Source organism: Lycium barbarum, chromosome 2 (genome assembly GCF_019175385.1).
Source record: "Lycium barbarum isolate Lr01 chromosome 2, ASM1917538v2, whole genome shotgun sequence".
Taxonomy (NCBI): Eukaryota; Viridiplantae; Streptophyta; class Magnoliopsida; order Solanales; family Solanaceae; genus Lycium; species Lycium barbarum.
In genome coordinates, this window is record NC_083338.1 from 141,779,396 (window position 1) to 141,795,647 (window position 16,252).

The 16,252-nt window shown below is 34.6% G+C and overlaps 1 protein-coding gene across 1 annotated transcript; it reads left to right on the top strand.

Moving 5' to 3' along the window:
• Window positions 1-2,451: 2,451 nt before the first annotated feature.
• LOC132629043 (uncharacterized) lies at window positions 2,452-3,477 on the top strand. Its single transcript, XM_060344787.1, has 2 exons — window positions 2,452-2,551; window positions 2,597-3,477. Exons 1-2 carry the CDS (start codon window positions 2,452-2,454, stop codon window positions 3,475-3,477), a joined length of 981 nt encoding a protein of 326 aa, XP_060200770.1.
• The last annotated feature ends 12,775 nt before the right edge of the window (window positions 3,478-16,252 follow it).

Consider the following 16,252-nt stretch of genomic DNA (forward strand, 5'->3'; position numbering starts at 1 on the left):
TATCTCAGGGTTTATGAGATTTTTTAGATGCCTTTTCAAGAAAATATGTGTCCCTTTATATAGGCGTGAACTAGGATCTAGATAGAGTAGCCTCCAAGAAACCAACAGACCTTGGCATTTCAAGGTGGGTTGAATTTGTCTTATAGAATCCTACAAAATTTCGACATCTACACTAACTAAAGGGTGGAAGAAGTGGAGCTTTGCCTACTTTGGGTCAACAGAAAATTATATTTCACCATGCGATGGGTCTATGTTGGTATTATTAGAATTTAGAAAGTAGATACATCAATAACTATTTTTGGTCAATCTACTTTAGTTTGTAACTCTGCTTTGTTCCTATTATTTTCTCTCAGCTCGTTGGTTTAAGCAAAAATGCTTAACGATCTGTTTGTGCAAGGAAATTAGTAGATATCTGCTGCTATTATCAACTTTTAGCAGTTCAGAAAACGACATTATTTTTAGAAAAATGTACATCTCTGACTCTGACCAAAGAAAAAAAGCAACTTTATAACAAAACATGATGAACCAACTTGTAGTATGACGCGGAAAATTATTTTCTAGAATTTCTAAATATAACGGCTCCCATCGCTCTCTAGCTTTCTTATTATTTGCAATTTTTGTTTTTATTTTTTGAGTTCTTTATGATATCTGCAAAGTACAGAGTAGAATTTGTATATATCCGTCAACGTCCATAGCAGCTAGGAGGAGGAAACTTCATAAAACTCCCCCTTTGCGTTAACCAATGGACGTCAAACGTGTTTAATTTAATTATTTAGGGATAATTATATAAGGCAGGGCCATTTAAGTAGTCCAATATCTTAACAATTATACTCCGTGGTGCGTAAATACATTATAGTCCTGGATGTGTCGACATTTTAATTTATCCAAAAACTTTGCAAATTTTCTTACAAAACCGACATTTCCGATTTTCTAACATGAGAAAACAACTATAAAAGACAAGGAGTATGTATATGTCTTTTCTGTATAACCCTATACCAAAAGCTCAGTGTGCAATTTGCATGAAATCGATTTTTCAACTTCAAACTAGTAAGTGAGGTTCCATAAATCCGTAGCCAGAAAAAGAAATTATTGCTTTTTCTTTTTTCTGGAAAGTATTTTCTTATATTCAATTTTGTATTGGACAAGAAAGGAATCTTATTGATTTTTGGAAGTCAAATCATTTCACGGGCCTGGTGAAATGAAAAACTACAAAGAGGAATTTACAAATTAGGAAGGGCCTGCTGTATTTGTGTACAAGCTAAAGTTTTTTAAAAAACGAATATCTTTGGTCACTTTCATTGTCAAATAGGCTTTTCCTTCTGACTCCATAAATTTTAATTTGTACCGTGTAGGGACTAAGGACGGGACCATAAAGGGAGAGTCGCTCCCTAAGTCCCTATCAGAGGCGGAACCTCCTTGTCCAAAGAGTGTCAATTAACATTCATTATGGTCGAATCGGACGCTTAACACCGCTCCCGACTATGGGGTTCGATTACATTACTTGATTTAATTGGGTGAACAAAAAGGATAAAAGCGAGTTAGTGTTTATTTCAGTCCTAGCTGTTCTTGAGTGACACTAAAACTTTCGGCTATTGGAGTTTTGCCATCTAGGGGTGCAGCATTCATGTTGCTTCAACGTCCTATAAGAGAATGTCACGCAATCAAAATAGCCTTTACTATACAAGGAGGACTCGCGGTGGTTGGGAGGAGTCTTCCCCTAGGGAATGAGTATTGACATTAATGATCAACATTTACACAGAAATGAAGAAGATGAAAGGAAAGGAAAAGAGAAGACGAAAGACGGAAAGGAAACGAAACGATGAAAGAGACGATGAAAGAAGATATGAGTTCGTTGTACTCGTTGTACTTTGTGTCTGAAGAAAATTAGGGATTTGGTCTGAAGAATTAGGGATCATTTTCTTCATATAGTTCCGGGCCTAATATTCTGGGCTTAATACACATTTGGGTCACAATGCATTTGGGCCAACTCTCATCAGATTTACAATGGACCAACATTACAATATTTAGGTCGCATCTCAACAACACAACACTAGGCCCAAGTGTATCAGATGAAAACAACAGCCCAAGCCTATCAGATAGGAAAACAACAAAATAGTAGTTGTACACAACCTGTATAGTATTTTGTATTTACATTTTATTTCTAGTAGACACTTGTAAATAATTCATTTGGTTTGTTAGACAATAGCACATAGAATAGAGACAGGTGTAGTAGTACATAGTACATTATCCTATTGGATATTTTTAGAGGCTCTTAGCTAGTCTACAAATACATAGCCTTGTACATATTTGAATTCAAGGAAAATACAACAAAATTTCTACTATCTTCTTTGTTTCTAATATGGTATCAGAGCAGTGAAGCTCCTGTGACCCGAATCATTTTCCCTCTTTCAAAAATCTCACTTCTTTGTTTCCTTCATACTCTCTGAAGCAATGGGAGACAACACTGGAAATGTTGCAGTTGCACAAACTGGAAATATTAACCAGATTGACCCTTGTAACCCACTCTATATCCATTCTTCTGATTCACCAGGTATGAGTTTGGTGAATTTTATATTTGATGGAAGTGGTTTTTAAGGATGGAGGAGGACCATCCTTATTGCTCTTTCTGCCAAGAATAAACTTGGCTTTATAAATGGTACCTGCAAAATGCCAGATGTAGATGCATCAGATTATCAAGCATGGAGTACATGTAATGATATGATAACTTCATGGTTACTTAATTCTCTATCAAAGGACATAGCAGATAGTGTCATTTACTCTAAGACTACTAAAGATCTTTACACAGATCTGGAACAAAGATTTGGACAGTCAAATGGTGCTAAACTCTTTCATTTGCAAAAAGAGTTAAGTGACATTGTTCAGGGAAACACAGATGTGGCAGGATACTTCACCAAAATCAAAAGGCTTTGGGATGAGCTAGATTCATTAAACACAGACAACAAATGCAATTGCAACTGCATCTGTGGGGGAAAGGAAAAGCTAACTAAATCTCTAGAAGATGAGAGATTGATTAAGTTCCTCATGGGGCTAAATGAAACCTATGGTCCAGCTAGGAGTAGTATCCTCATGATTAAGCCTTTGCCCAATCTCAACCATGCCTACTCATTACTTTTACAGGAAGAGAACCAAAGAGAATCATACATCAATGCTAATGTATCTACTGGCACTGTGTCTTTCATGGCAGGAAAACAAGCATATGGAACTAACCAAGTTTATGCAGAAAATCAGGACCATGTTACCAATCATGTCTATGCAGCCCAGAGAAACAAACCATCTAGTCAAGGGGTTTGGGAAAACAAATCACAAACAAGGTTTCAACAAAAAAAAAACAACCTGTTCTGTACCTACTGCAAGAAAACTAATCATACCAGGCAAGGTTGTTACAGATTGATTGGGTTTCCTCCTAATTTTAAATTCACAAACAACAAAGGAAAGAAGAACCAATCTGAAGCATGAATTAACTCAGTTTTAATTGAAGAGACAGAGATGATGAGTCAAGACACAAATATGGGAAATAATGTAGGAAACAACATGAATCAGCTAACCAAAGAGCAATACAATCAGGCTGTTCAGTACTACATAGGAAAGAAAATGGGAGAAGGTTCAATCTCTGGAATAGCACCTGAAGGGACAGGAAACATAAATGTTGTTGCTGGTATAACTTATACACTTTCACTTACCTTTCTAGCTTCTAAAAATTCTAGTTACTGGATCATAGATTCAGGAGCTTCTGAGCACATGTGCTTCAATCCTAAAGTTTTCAGTTTCTTGACTCCTCTCTCTGATCCTATGTTCATCATTTTACCAAATTCTTCTAAGATAAATATTACCCATAAAGGAAGTGTGTCTATTTTTGCTGATGTTGTTCTAGAAAATGTCCTATATGTTCCTTCTTTTAAATACAATTTAATGTCTGTTGATAAATTTGTTAAACAATTTCAATCAATCCTTTTATTCACTCCTACTGGATGTCTTTTGCAGGCCCCTTTTATGAAGAGGCCACAAGTTTTTGGTGAATCAAGGGATGGACTCTTTCTTCTCCAACCTCATAGTACAACTAGGAGTTTTTATTTTAAGGAAAACAAAAATGTAGTAGTTTCAGAGGCTACTCCTCAGTCTGTTGCAGTTTCTTTTTCTATTTAATCAAAGTCTAATGTAAATCTTTGGCACAAAAGATTGGGGCATTTGCCTATTCATGCAATGAAATACATTAGTTCTTTCATGTTTCCTTAAAATTCTACATGCACTTGTGATGTTTGTCCCATGGCAAGTCAGTCTAGGTTATCTTTTCCTACTAGTCATATCAAATCCAAAAGGATTTTTGAACTAATCCACATTGATACTTGGGGTCCCTATAAAGAACCCACACATGAAGGTTTCAAGTATTTCCTCACTGTTGTTGATGATTATAGTAGAGAACCTTGGACTCATTTATTGAAGACTAAAAGTAATGCTTTTCCAGTTCTACAAAATTTTATATCTATGGCGGAAAGACAATTTGATCTTAAGGTTAAAATAATAAGGTCTGACAATGCTTTTGAGTTGGGAAAAAGCACAATGAATTTTGATTATCTAGCTTCTAAAGGAATAATCCATCAGACTTCCTGTGTCTCTACTCCACAACAAAATGGAGTTGTAGAGAGAAAATACAGGCATTTATTAGAAGTGGCCAGGGGATTATTTTTTCAGTCTCATGTTCCTGTGAAATATTGGGGAGAATGTTTGTTGACAGCCACTTATTTGATCAATAGAATACCTTCCAACGTTCTACATGGGAAAACCCTTTTTGAGGTTCTGTTTCAAAGAAAACCTGAGTATGAAAGACTTAGAGTGTTTGGTTGTTTGGTTTATGTGTCTACTTTACCTTGCAACAGGGGAAAATTTGAACCTAGAGCTAAGTCTTGTGTCTTTCTAGGGTACTCAGATAATCGAAAAGGTTATAAGTGTTTGGATTTGGAAACCAAGAAAATCATTGTATCCAGAGATGTGAAATTTCAGGAGGAGTCTTTTCCTTTTGCTACTTTTTCATCAACTCCATCAACTATCTTTCCTCTTTCTCATCACTACAGGATACTTGATAGTTTACCAACACTTGACTCTACCTCTAGTCCACAAAACAACACTGAAGATAGCTCCCTTATTCCACCTAGACTACCTATCAGCCCCACATCTTCCACCTCACTTTTTAATCGTACTGATCCTACATCTCCCTCTCCTACATCTCCTTCCACTAATACTACAAGAACTTCTTATCCTATCCCTACTGTTTCTTCCACTTCTCTACCTAGGAGACCTGTGGGAGTTACTAAGATGCCTAGTTACTTAAATGACTATATATGTGATGACATTATTCTCACCAATGTCTCTAGGGCCTGTTTTACCACACCAGTACAGCCTCCTACTTTTTCTTTCTCAGCCTTGTCCCCACATAACCAACATATCCTCACCTCCATTTTTGAGATTTCAGAACCTCCAAGCTACTTTCAGGCTGCTAATCATCCTGGCTGGAAATTAGCTATGGACAAGGAAATTGAAGCCTTAGAAAACAATAAGACTTGGGACATAGTTGTTTTACCACGGGGAAAGAAGGCCCTACCTTGCAAGTGGGTTTATAAAGTTAAACATCAATCAGATGGCACTGTTGAAAGGTTGAAGGCCAGGCTTGTTGTTAGAGGTGACATTCAAAAGGAGGGAATCAACTATAATGAGACTTTTTCCCCATTTATTAAAATGACTACCATTAGATGTCTTATTGCAATAGCAGTTAAGAAGAACTTGCCTATTTTTCAATTAGACGTCAATAATGCCTTTTTACATGGGGACTTACAGGAAGAAGTCTACATGAGGTGTAACGACCCGTTTGGTCGTTTAGCACTTTTGGACTCTTTTTCGTTAAAATACCATTTTCGTAGCTTTAAATGGTATTCTTAACTTGTGGGGATAGGGGCACGGTTATATAATTGATGGGTAATTTTTGGAATATATTTATTTAATGTGTGAATAGCTTATTCATAGGAATTTTATTTGCACTTATATAGGTATAAGTTGGGGAGTAATGTAATTTACTAAATGGGTTAAAATTTTACCTTATACATATTGATCGAGTAAAAAGGTTACTTTGGACTATTATTTTAGTTGGTGATTAATGGGCCAAGCCCATAATTTATTTAATACCCCAGGTTACACGGCCATATAAAATGGATTAAAGTTAATAGGGTTTGCACTTTTAAATCATAAGATAGAAAAATTACCGGGCGTTTTCGGCAAAAAGACACAGGTACGAGCTTGCAAATTTTGTGATTCATTAATTTCTAGGAATTGACATTAACTATGGTATCTTTTTCCACCAATGTTAAGTTCACTCCATGATTCACCAACTAGACATGTAAATTATTCTAATAAAATAATCTGATAGATAGTTTATTCTTTATTTTCAAATTTCTTTGTAGTTCTCCATTTGTATTGACTATTGAGGGTCGGTAACAAAACAATATTTAAAGAAGAATTATGGGACACGAAGATACATCGATGTATTAGGTGGAAATGCACTTGATTTGTAATTTAGTTTCCACTGTTGGTGGTTAGCCGTATAACACTAGAATATAAAATTGGTGGTTCAATCAATTTAAGGATGGGTTAATCATTGGGTAATGATTACAAATAATGATAGAATTGTTGTTGGATAAATGGTCACTGTACGTTTTCTTGTTCAATTGGAATCACAGTGTCCGTATCTTTCTTTTAGGTTTGTAATACTCTTATGTTTATCATGTTCAACTTTAAGTCTAATATATAGGGTATATTGTAATTGGATATTTTGGTATCAAGTTATATGTACACCTTCAAATTCATGGTATTTGAGTGGTGAAAAGTGAGACGTTAATCATACGTGAAGATTTTGGGGTGATTAAAGGTTTTGAGCCCTAGTCTTAAAAGATGAGATTTATAATTTGAGAGTCCATTTGTGAATGCAATTGACTAATTTTCTAGATATATGACTTATGGGTAGATGGATATTTAAATAAAATTCCAATTTTGCCCTTGTGGGCCCAAGGCCACTTTTTGGGGTGCATTTTTGGGTTTCGAATATAAATATATCAATATGGGTGTTCTTAGATTCGTATTCTAACGTAGATCACATATTTGATAGGCTTCGATCGTTCAGAGGCTCTACGCAAAGGGAAGCCATTGGTTTGATCGTTCGTGTCAACCGCTCGACATCGAGGTAGGTTATGGTCTACTTTAATTAGACTCTGATTAGAGAATCGTATGTAGTTGTAGAAAGTGACGGGGATAGCATGATAGGCCTTCGGGCATGAAGTGGAGGTGAATTCCAATTAGGTGGGTTTTGTCAGCTGTTATGTGGGCTTGTCGCCAAATGTGTTATTTATGTGATTATCACTTGTTTGTATCTCCGTCACATACTAGTTCACTCATCACATGAAAAGGAATGGTAATATTGATAATTGGATAGTGGACAATAATATGACTTGTACTTGTTGATTTATATTGGTGATACTGTTGAGACTGATATCATGCATGGCATACTTTCCATATTATTGTTGTGTTGATTGGTGAGGTGAGTGATTGAGAGACTCCGAGGTTTTGGCCGGAGATGGAGAGTGACAGAGAGACTCCGAGGTCGTTGCCGGAGACTGAGAGTGATTAATAGCCTCCGAGGTTTCTGCCGGAGAGCACGAGTGGTACATGGACTTCGCGGGTCCCCCATGGGTCATGGCTTTGAGGCACTGCCCTTAGCATGTGTGTACGAGAGTGGAGTGAGAGAGGTGACTATTGCATTGTATTGCATTCATGCACTCATATATTTGATTGATCATTTGGTGAATTATATCTGTCTTGGTTGATTTCATGATTCCTTTACACTTTACCTGTATATGATTCGTGACCATACCTGTTTGCTCTATGTGCTACTTGTTGGTTTCAACTTCTTCATGCGTTATCTAATCATTGTCGGCCTATGATGCTTACCGGTACAAGTGTTGTACTGATACTACTCTTGCTGCACTTTTGTTGAGTGCAGAGTACGATCCAGGTTCCAGTTCTACACCCCGTGGCTGATACGCGAGGGTGACATCTTTCAGTTATTCAGGGTGAGCTACTTGATGATCCGTGGCCCCTGAAGGACCTCCTCTATTTATTTCTGTTTTTGTATTCGACAGACAATATGTAGCCTTTGGGTATTTTCAGACTTCTATTCTATACTATGTTAGCGCTCTTGTACCCTTTGACCAGATTTTGGGGTTGTCGTGACAATTCTAGTTTTGATAAGTATTTAAGACTTGATAACTTATTCTTATTTAATTTTCCACTTATTTAACTAGTTATTAGTAATGTGGTTCGCCTACTTGGAGGGATAGTGTAGGTACCACCGCGACTCGCGAATTGGGTCGTGACATGAGGTTTCCCAAAGGACTGCCTTCCCCAAGTCCACACCATGTTTGTAAGCTCAGAAAGTCCCTCTATGGTTTGAAGCAAGCTTCGCGGCAATGGTATGCTCGGCTTGCAGGTGCTCTTAGTTTCAAAGGGTACTCTTCTTCATTAAACGATTACTCATTTTTCAAGACTTCAGATGGGTATGTTACTCTAATTGCAGTTTATGTCCTTGACATTGTGATCACTGGCAATCATTCACAAGAAATTGCAACACTCAAACAGTTTCTAAATTCAGAGTTTTGCATCAAAGATCTAGGGAATCTACATTATTTCCTTGGTATTGAAATATTAAGAGAACAACATGGATTGATTATGAGTCAACGAAAGTTTACCTCTGAGTTGCTTTCGGAATTCGACTGCTCCCATCTTGCCAAAGTATCTTCCCCTTTGGAACCTTCTATCAAATTAGGGCTTGATTCTGGACCCCTACTAGATGATCCCACACTGTACCGACGTCTGGTGGGCAAACTCAACTACCTTACTCATACGCATCCAGATCTATCTTTTCCTGTGCTGATACTTAGTCAGTATATGCAAAAACCCCATCTTGCTCACTACTCTGTAGCCTTTAGAGTGCTTCGATACCTTAAAGACAACCCCAATCAAGGTCTTTTCATGAATTCCAAACCATCATTTGATCTACTTGCTTTTTGCGATGCCGACTGGGCCTCATGCCCAGACTCCCGTCGTTCAGTCAGTGGTTTTTTTATAAGTTTGGGGAGTTCACCTATTTCATGGAAGTCGAAAAAGCAAGACTCTGTTTCCCTTTCATCTGCTGAGGCAGAATACCGTTCCATGCGCCGAGTAACCGCCGAAATCACTTGGCTGACTCGTGTCCTTACCGATCTGTCAGTTTCGGCACCCTTACCAGTTCCCGTCCACTCCGACAGTCAAGCAGCCCTTCATATAGCCCGGAACCCCGTTTTCCACGAAAGAACCAAGCACGTCGATTTAGACTGCCATTTTGTGAGGCAACAACTCCTTTTTGGGTTGATTTCACTCACTTTCGTTCCATCCAAAGCTCAGCTTGCAGTTTTCTTCACCAAACCCCTATCTGGGGTATCACATCGATCTGTTTTGGACAAGTTGGGAGTCGTTTATCTCCCCTCCAACTTGAGGGGGGTATTGACATTAATGATCAACATTTACACAGAAATGAAGAAAACGAAATGAAAGGAAAAGAGAAGACGAAAAACGGAAAGGAAACGAAACGATGAAAGAGACGATGAAAGAAGATCTGAGTTCGTTGTACTCGTTGTACTTTGTGTCTGAAGCAAAATAGGGATTTGGTCTGAATAATTAGGGATCATTTTCTTTATATAGTTCTGGGCCTAATATTCTGGGCTTAATACACATTTGGGTCACAATGCATTTGGGCCAACTCTCATCAGATTTACAATGGACCAACATTACAATATTTGGGTCGCATCTCAACAACACAGTACTAGGCCCTAGTGTATCAGATGAAAATAACAGCCCAAGCCTATCAGATAGGAAAACAACAAAATAGTAGCTGTACAAAACAACAAAATAGTAGTTGTACACAACCTGTATAGTATTTTGTATTTACATTTTATTTCTAGTAGACACTTGTAAATAATTCATTTGATTTGTTAGACAATCGCATATAGAATAGAGACAGGTGTAGTAGTACATAGTACATTATCTTATTGGATATTTTTAGATGCTCTTAGCTAGTCTATAAATACATAGCCTTGTACAGATTTGAATTCAAGGAAAATACAACAAAATTTCTACTATCTTCTTTGTTTCTACTAATGAGACAGACCTTGGAAAGTTTTAGTATAAGCAAGAGGGACTCACATATATTCTAGACGTAGAGCATGCAGGGGTTCAAGTGTAGATAGGTAAATGGTATTCTTTTTTATGTGTATATATGTACTAGTATATGTATATCCATTAACTTTCTTGTATATTACTACTATAATATAAGGGAGAATCACTAACTTTTGTAGTCCTCACATGATTTTTTTTGTCCATTTTAATCCCAATTGAAGCTTTAATTACCTTAAAAGTTATCACTTATTAAGGTAAATATGAATAACTATATGGGCTTTTTAATACTACAAAGAGTGATGATGTGTAAGAGGTGATAGTGACACTACAAAAATCTATTTTTCAACCAAATTTAAATATTATTATCCATTTACCCCTAATCAAGGCTTTAATTACCTTGCAAGTTCTCACCTATTTTGGCAAATTTAAATAACTATGTGGGCTTTTTTATGCTACAGGAGTGATGATGTGGAAGAGGTGATAGCGACACTACAAAAAAAAAATCTATTTATTCAATCAAATTTAAAATTGATCAAAAAAATTGTCTTTCTTTTATGTGGAAATAATTATTAAACTTGTTTCAAGTTATTATATACCTATAACATTTATTATAGACAAGTAAAAAAATTATCGTGACATTCTTTTTCTACTTTAGTACATGCTAATTCTTAAATTAAAGATTATTTGTATATACAGCTAAAAATATTTGAAAAAAGTAATACATACACGTTTAAGAAATTATAATATAATGTTTTTAAAAAAATAAAAAAAATACGTCATTTCTTAACATGCTTTTTTGTAAGGAAAAGGAAATATTAAAGTAAGAAAAACAAATAATTTCATTAACTTTTCAATTCCTTTTGTATTATTTAATTTGAAGGAATATTTACAAAAGTATTTCATCACATCAAGATTTTTATTTATTTAATTTTAAATGCTATTTTTATTTATAAGTTAACTTCATTGACGTCATCATATAACAATTTGTAGAATCAAATATTTTTATACCCGAATCCATAAATAATTTATTTTCCCCCAAAATGGGTTAGCCAATATAAGTTTAATTGAGGAAAAAATAAATAAGTTACTCCAACATAAGGTAAAACTCAATTTGAATCATTAAAGACTTTAACCCAAATATTTCAGTATAATATATTGGAGAACTTTGGTGCATGCATTTGTTTGAAAACAAAAAGGAAGTCTAAATATACTCTAAGAAAAATGATGTTTTCGAACTTAGAAAAACTTTTATGTGATTCAATTTTTTGAAAACATTGAAAAATTATCAAATACCTTTATAGCTAATATAGTGTTAGAAAAAAAAAAAAAAAAAAAAAAAAGCAAGAGTAGCCAAAAAAAAAAAAACGCGAAAAAGATTGTAAATATACATTTTAAATGTGGTGACACTAGTTTACTTTTATATATCTTGATTTTCTTCAGTGAAAATCTCACTCTGCCATTACTTCATACCAGGAATTTCTTCATTTTTTGAGTTTGAATTCAAAACCTATTAAGGTTTGAACTCAAGAGCTCTAATGAAGAGGAGAGTGTACCATCTGTTTCATCGTAGTCCTTGGTGGTTAAGAGTATATTCTAGTCCAGTTCCCATTGAAAATTTGGCGTAAAAGTCAGTCTAGTAATTAATGTGGTGTTGCCAAGTCCTATCGTTCTCATGGCCGTCTGTGTAATGAGTTTGAGTCACAACTGTATTTTGCTGTGATGGAATAAGATTATTTACACCTTTTTTTTTTTTTAGCCTAAACGTTTTACCAAGTAGAGTGTGCAAATATCTCAAATGAATAGATGTATCCCAATATAATTGAATAACTTGCAACTTGTGCCTAAGGAAGGGGGAAAAAGGGCTTACAAATTGTGCCTTAATGATCAATTAATTCACTGGATTATTTGAGAACAAGTTCAAACAATTTGTAACAAAAATTCAGATTTGGTGGGGTCCAAAAATAGAAACAAATAATTTAAAAATATATCAGCTGAAATTGGAAGGTGTGCCCCTTTGGAGAAAAGTAAACAAAGCAATGGAGAGGCACAATCTTCAATTCTTAGATCAATCTTCTTCTTTGGAGAAAAGGTCATCAAATAGCACGTGTCTATTGCCTCACGGTCTGTCCCTTCGCGCTTCACGATTTAATCCTATGTTTCTCTTTGCGCTATCCTTTATAACATGATGTTTTTGTGATAATCTTTATTCGAACTTTATGGATCCCATTAATTCAATTTTCGTTATATATGACACATTGAAGCATTATTTATCATTACCTTTTTTGAATTCGAAAATTTATAACATATTCTTTTTCATTATAAGAGTTTTCAAATAAATTATTATCACGCTCGTCCACACACACACATATTCAGTGGCAAGATTAACCTAATATCGAATTAATGTTATTTTGGTTTCCTTCTTATTTCTCTACCATATCCGCATTCAGTGTACAATGTTTTTCTTTTTCTGTGCTTCTCTTATGAAAATCCTACACTAAGTAAATACAGTACTCCTGTTTTAGTAACATATATTCATGCGCTTGATCAAAGTTGAGGATGTGAGTGTAGACATTAAGCAACTACGTAAGGGACGTAGAGTTTCACTGTCTCAGCCAGTGGCGAATTTAGGACCTTTTTTTGGAGCACGTGAACACATAGTCTCGCCGAAAAGCTAGGTATTTTATGTATATATTTTCTAAAATTAGTATAATACTACCTACGGGAACACATACTACAAAAGACTAAATGGTGCACTTGGTTGAAAATTGAGTGGTGAACCCATGCTCCAGAAATCCTAAATTCGCCTCTGGTCTCAGCACTAGGTGCTTTTGCTGTTACCATCATCAATTTAGGTTTAATTTTATATAAACTATAAAGTAATAAATTGAAAAGATATATCTATAGTAATAAAGTCATGTCCATTATTAAAGAAAAGGAATGTACACATGCACAGTGATACTTCATTCCCATTGATCTAAACTCTTAAATGAGTCAATGAAGAAACAGATGCATATAGTAACTCTGTATAAAAGTTACATCGGCTTAAAGAAGCATTATAAGTGGAAAATTAACAATTCAAATTGCAACGGCATTTTGGTCCCACCAACACCAAAGTTCAATACCCTGTTTAAAGCATAGAAAGAGAGAATATCACCAGGCCAACTGTTATTTTAAAATAAGTAATTTAAGTACAATATTTTTAAAATTTATTATTAATAACTACATAATAATTTATTCAATATTAACTATTGCATATGTCAAATGGTTAAGTCCAGTTGGGGCTTTACGTTGTACCTCATGTAACTGATAATAGTTGTGTGAGAAGTTTTTTTATCTTACAAATAAGTGAATTCAAATCTTATACATTTTTCAGTCTATAGAAAAAATCTCACACAATAATCGTCAGTTGTGTGACGCGCAAAATAATTATTTTGCTGTGATGGACGTAGATTAAAAAAAATTACACAATTATCGTCAGTTGTGTAACATTAGTAAATTTTTATATTGGAGTATTTGAATAAATAGTGGGAACCTACTTAAGAAGTTTCTTGACCACTTTCTTCTGGGATTCGTGTGGTTAACAACCGTAACCAAGTAACATTTACCCCAGATATAGCTTTACCATATAGTCAAGTGTAGCTGCAACTAAAGAGAGCATTTCTTTTTTAAAAGAGTCTAATAAATGACTTGAAAATTTTACAAGTTCCCAGATTTGATTCCTTAAACTAAGGATTTTGAAAGCTCTGTCTCTTATTACCCTAGCGCTTTTTGGTTAACTTATTGGAGAAGTGGGGTAAGGTAAAAAAAAAAAGGTGTTTCCTAAGATGATAATCTGAGTTCCTGCTGAATACTACTTCCTACATTTTAATCCTTACTTTTCTTTTGTCCGTTTAAAAGAAAATATCATTTCTTATGTTTAGTAAGTTTTTAATTCTTACACGTCATTTTAAGAACATATCATTCAAAGAGTATTTGAATACATTAAAAACGTCTTTAATTTAAGATTACAAAATTTAAAAATTATTTTTGTTTTCTAAAATTTTTGTATCTAATCAAATATGAATACATATAAAATAAAATGGAGGAGTTGTTTTTTTACTCTTTTTTTCCCAGAGATCAACGACAATTAACGAAGGTTCAAAATTTGAAACTTATGAATTTCTACAGCAATCTTAAGATTCCACTATAATAATTGAGTCACAATCAAATAGTCATAAATATTTAACAACAACAACAATTCAGTGAAATCTCACAACGTGGGTCTGGGAAGAGTAGAGTTTACGCAGACCTTACTCCTATTAAGGTAGGACGGCTATTTCCGAAAGACCCTCGGCTCATAATTCATATTCAAGATCTAGATAAAAACTAGTGAAGTCAAGTGAACCAATATACTAACATGTTAGATCCGTCGTTGCTTCACTTAGGGGTGTCAAATAAGTGAGGATGACTCCAAGGTGTCGAATGATATTTAGGCAATTTAAAACGGGTCAAATTCAATAAATAGTTTGGATCATAATTCATCTATTATTTGGACGACTCTTGTTCAGTTGTACGTTATTCCTCTTATTCAATTTTTCCTTTTCCCTGTTTATTACTGTATTTAAAAGATAAACAGTGATTCTACAACTCATTGCTTAAAACATGGGCCTAATACGTACAATTTAAATTACAGTAAAATTTGCTGATCATGAGATGAGGATGCTAGTTGCAGCCACTGCTAATGCAGTGAATAACAGATATAATAAATAAAGAAAAACAAACGCCGATTGTCAAATTTTGGCTTTGTGATTACGCCTCTGACGTGTATCCTACCCACCCACCCCCACCCCCACCCCCAACCGGTCAATACGACCCATTTCTTCGATTTGCACCGCACACTTTCTTACGTAATATTTGTCTACCCCAATATGCCACTTTTATTAATTTCCCTAACTGACCTTTTCTATTCTTATCCCAATTTTATTTTAGTTTTTTGGTTTTCTCTTATTTTAATTTGATATTATAGGTGTTATTAAATGGACGAGTTAGACTGAATTTGAATAGGTTAAAATGGAATAATTTGTAAATGCGCGATTGATAATCCGTTAAAAAATTATTTGGGCGGAAATGTGCTAAACAATGAGTTATAGCTAACCTATACAACTCTTTCGATAACTTTTAATTTCTTTATTTATTTTCTTATAAATATTTAAATGTCTAATAAGCTTTTTTTTTCTATGATTATATATGACACATCAAAAAAAGTATTTTGTTAAAAATATTTTAATAAGGTTTCTCATGTGTCATTGAAAGGGAAATCAATTCCACTTTTATATAGACTGAATTAGGCGGATCAAAATAAATTTTATTATAAAAAAGTAGGTTAATGCCTAATTTATCACCCCTCTTTGATATAAGAGAATGGGAAAAGTAATTATCAAACCAGCTAATTTTGCTAGCAAAGTTCTACTTTATATGATTTGGAGTTGTAGTATAGTGATCGTAACTCTATTTTACTGAAAACGTGTATAAGCCACTAAATACTTTGTCCAGCTTCTATCTCCCCTCCATTTCTTACGGACCGAATTCAGAGAAATTATAGAAAAAGTACCTATATTATAGTTGTCCACGTAAGATACAACTAGATATGATATACGCTAAAAAATTGTATGATCATTTTTTAGTCATTTGACTGGATCTTTACTAAAAAATTAATTTAAAAAAATGAATTCAATTAAGTGCAATTAACTCTGTTTCCAGTGTTGGTTCCTCCTTTGAAATTTCCGATTAGCAAGTAATTCATCATGCATGTACTTGAGTATTCATATGGGCAAATTAACTAATTGCATTACTTGTCCATATTGTCTTTTCCCAGCTATTTAAAATTATTTCCTTTTAAGTTACCAAAAACCTTATCTTGACAACTTCTTGGGTTTATCCATTAACCATGGTTAGCTGTACCATAGTTGGAAGCGTGTGACAAACCAAACGAGGACACTAT

Excerpts from the sequence above, each read along its gene's own strand:
- LOC132629043 (XM_060344787.1), top strand. The coding sequence starts at position 2,452 with ATGGGAGACAACACTGGAAATGTTGCAGTTGCACAAACTGGAAATATT. Across the intron at positions 2,552-2,596 it reads CCATTCTTCTGATTCACCAG|GATGGAGGAGGACCATCCTT; the intron begins GTATGAGTTTGG and ends GTGGTTTTTAAG.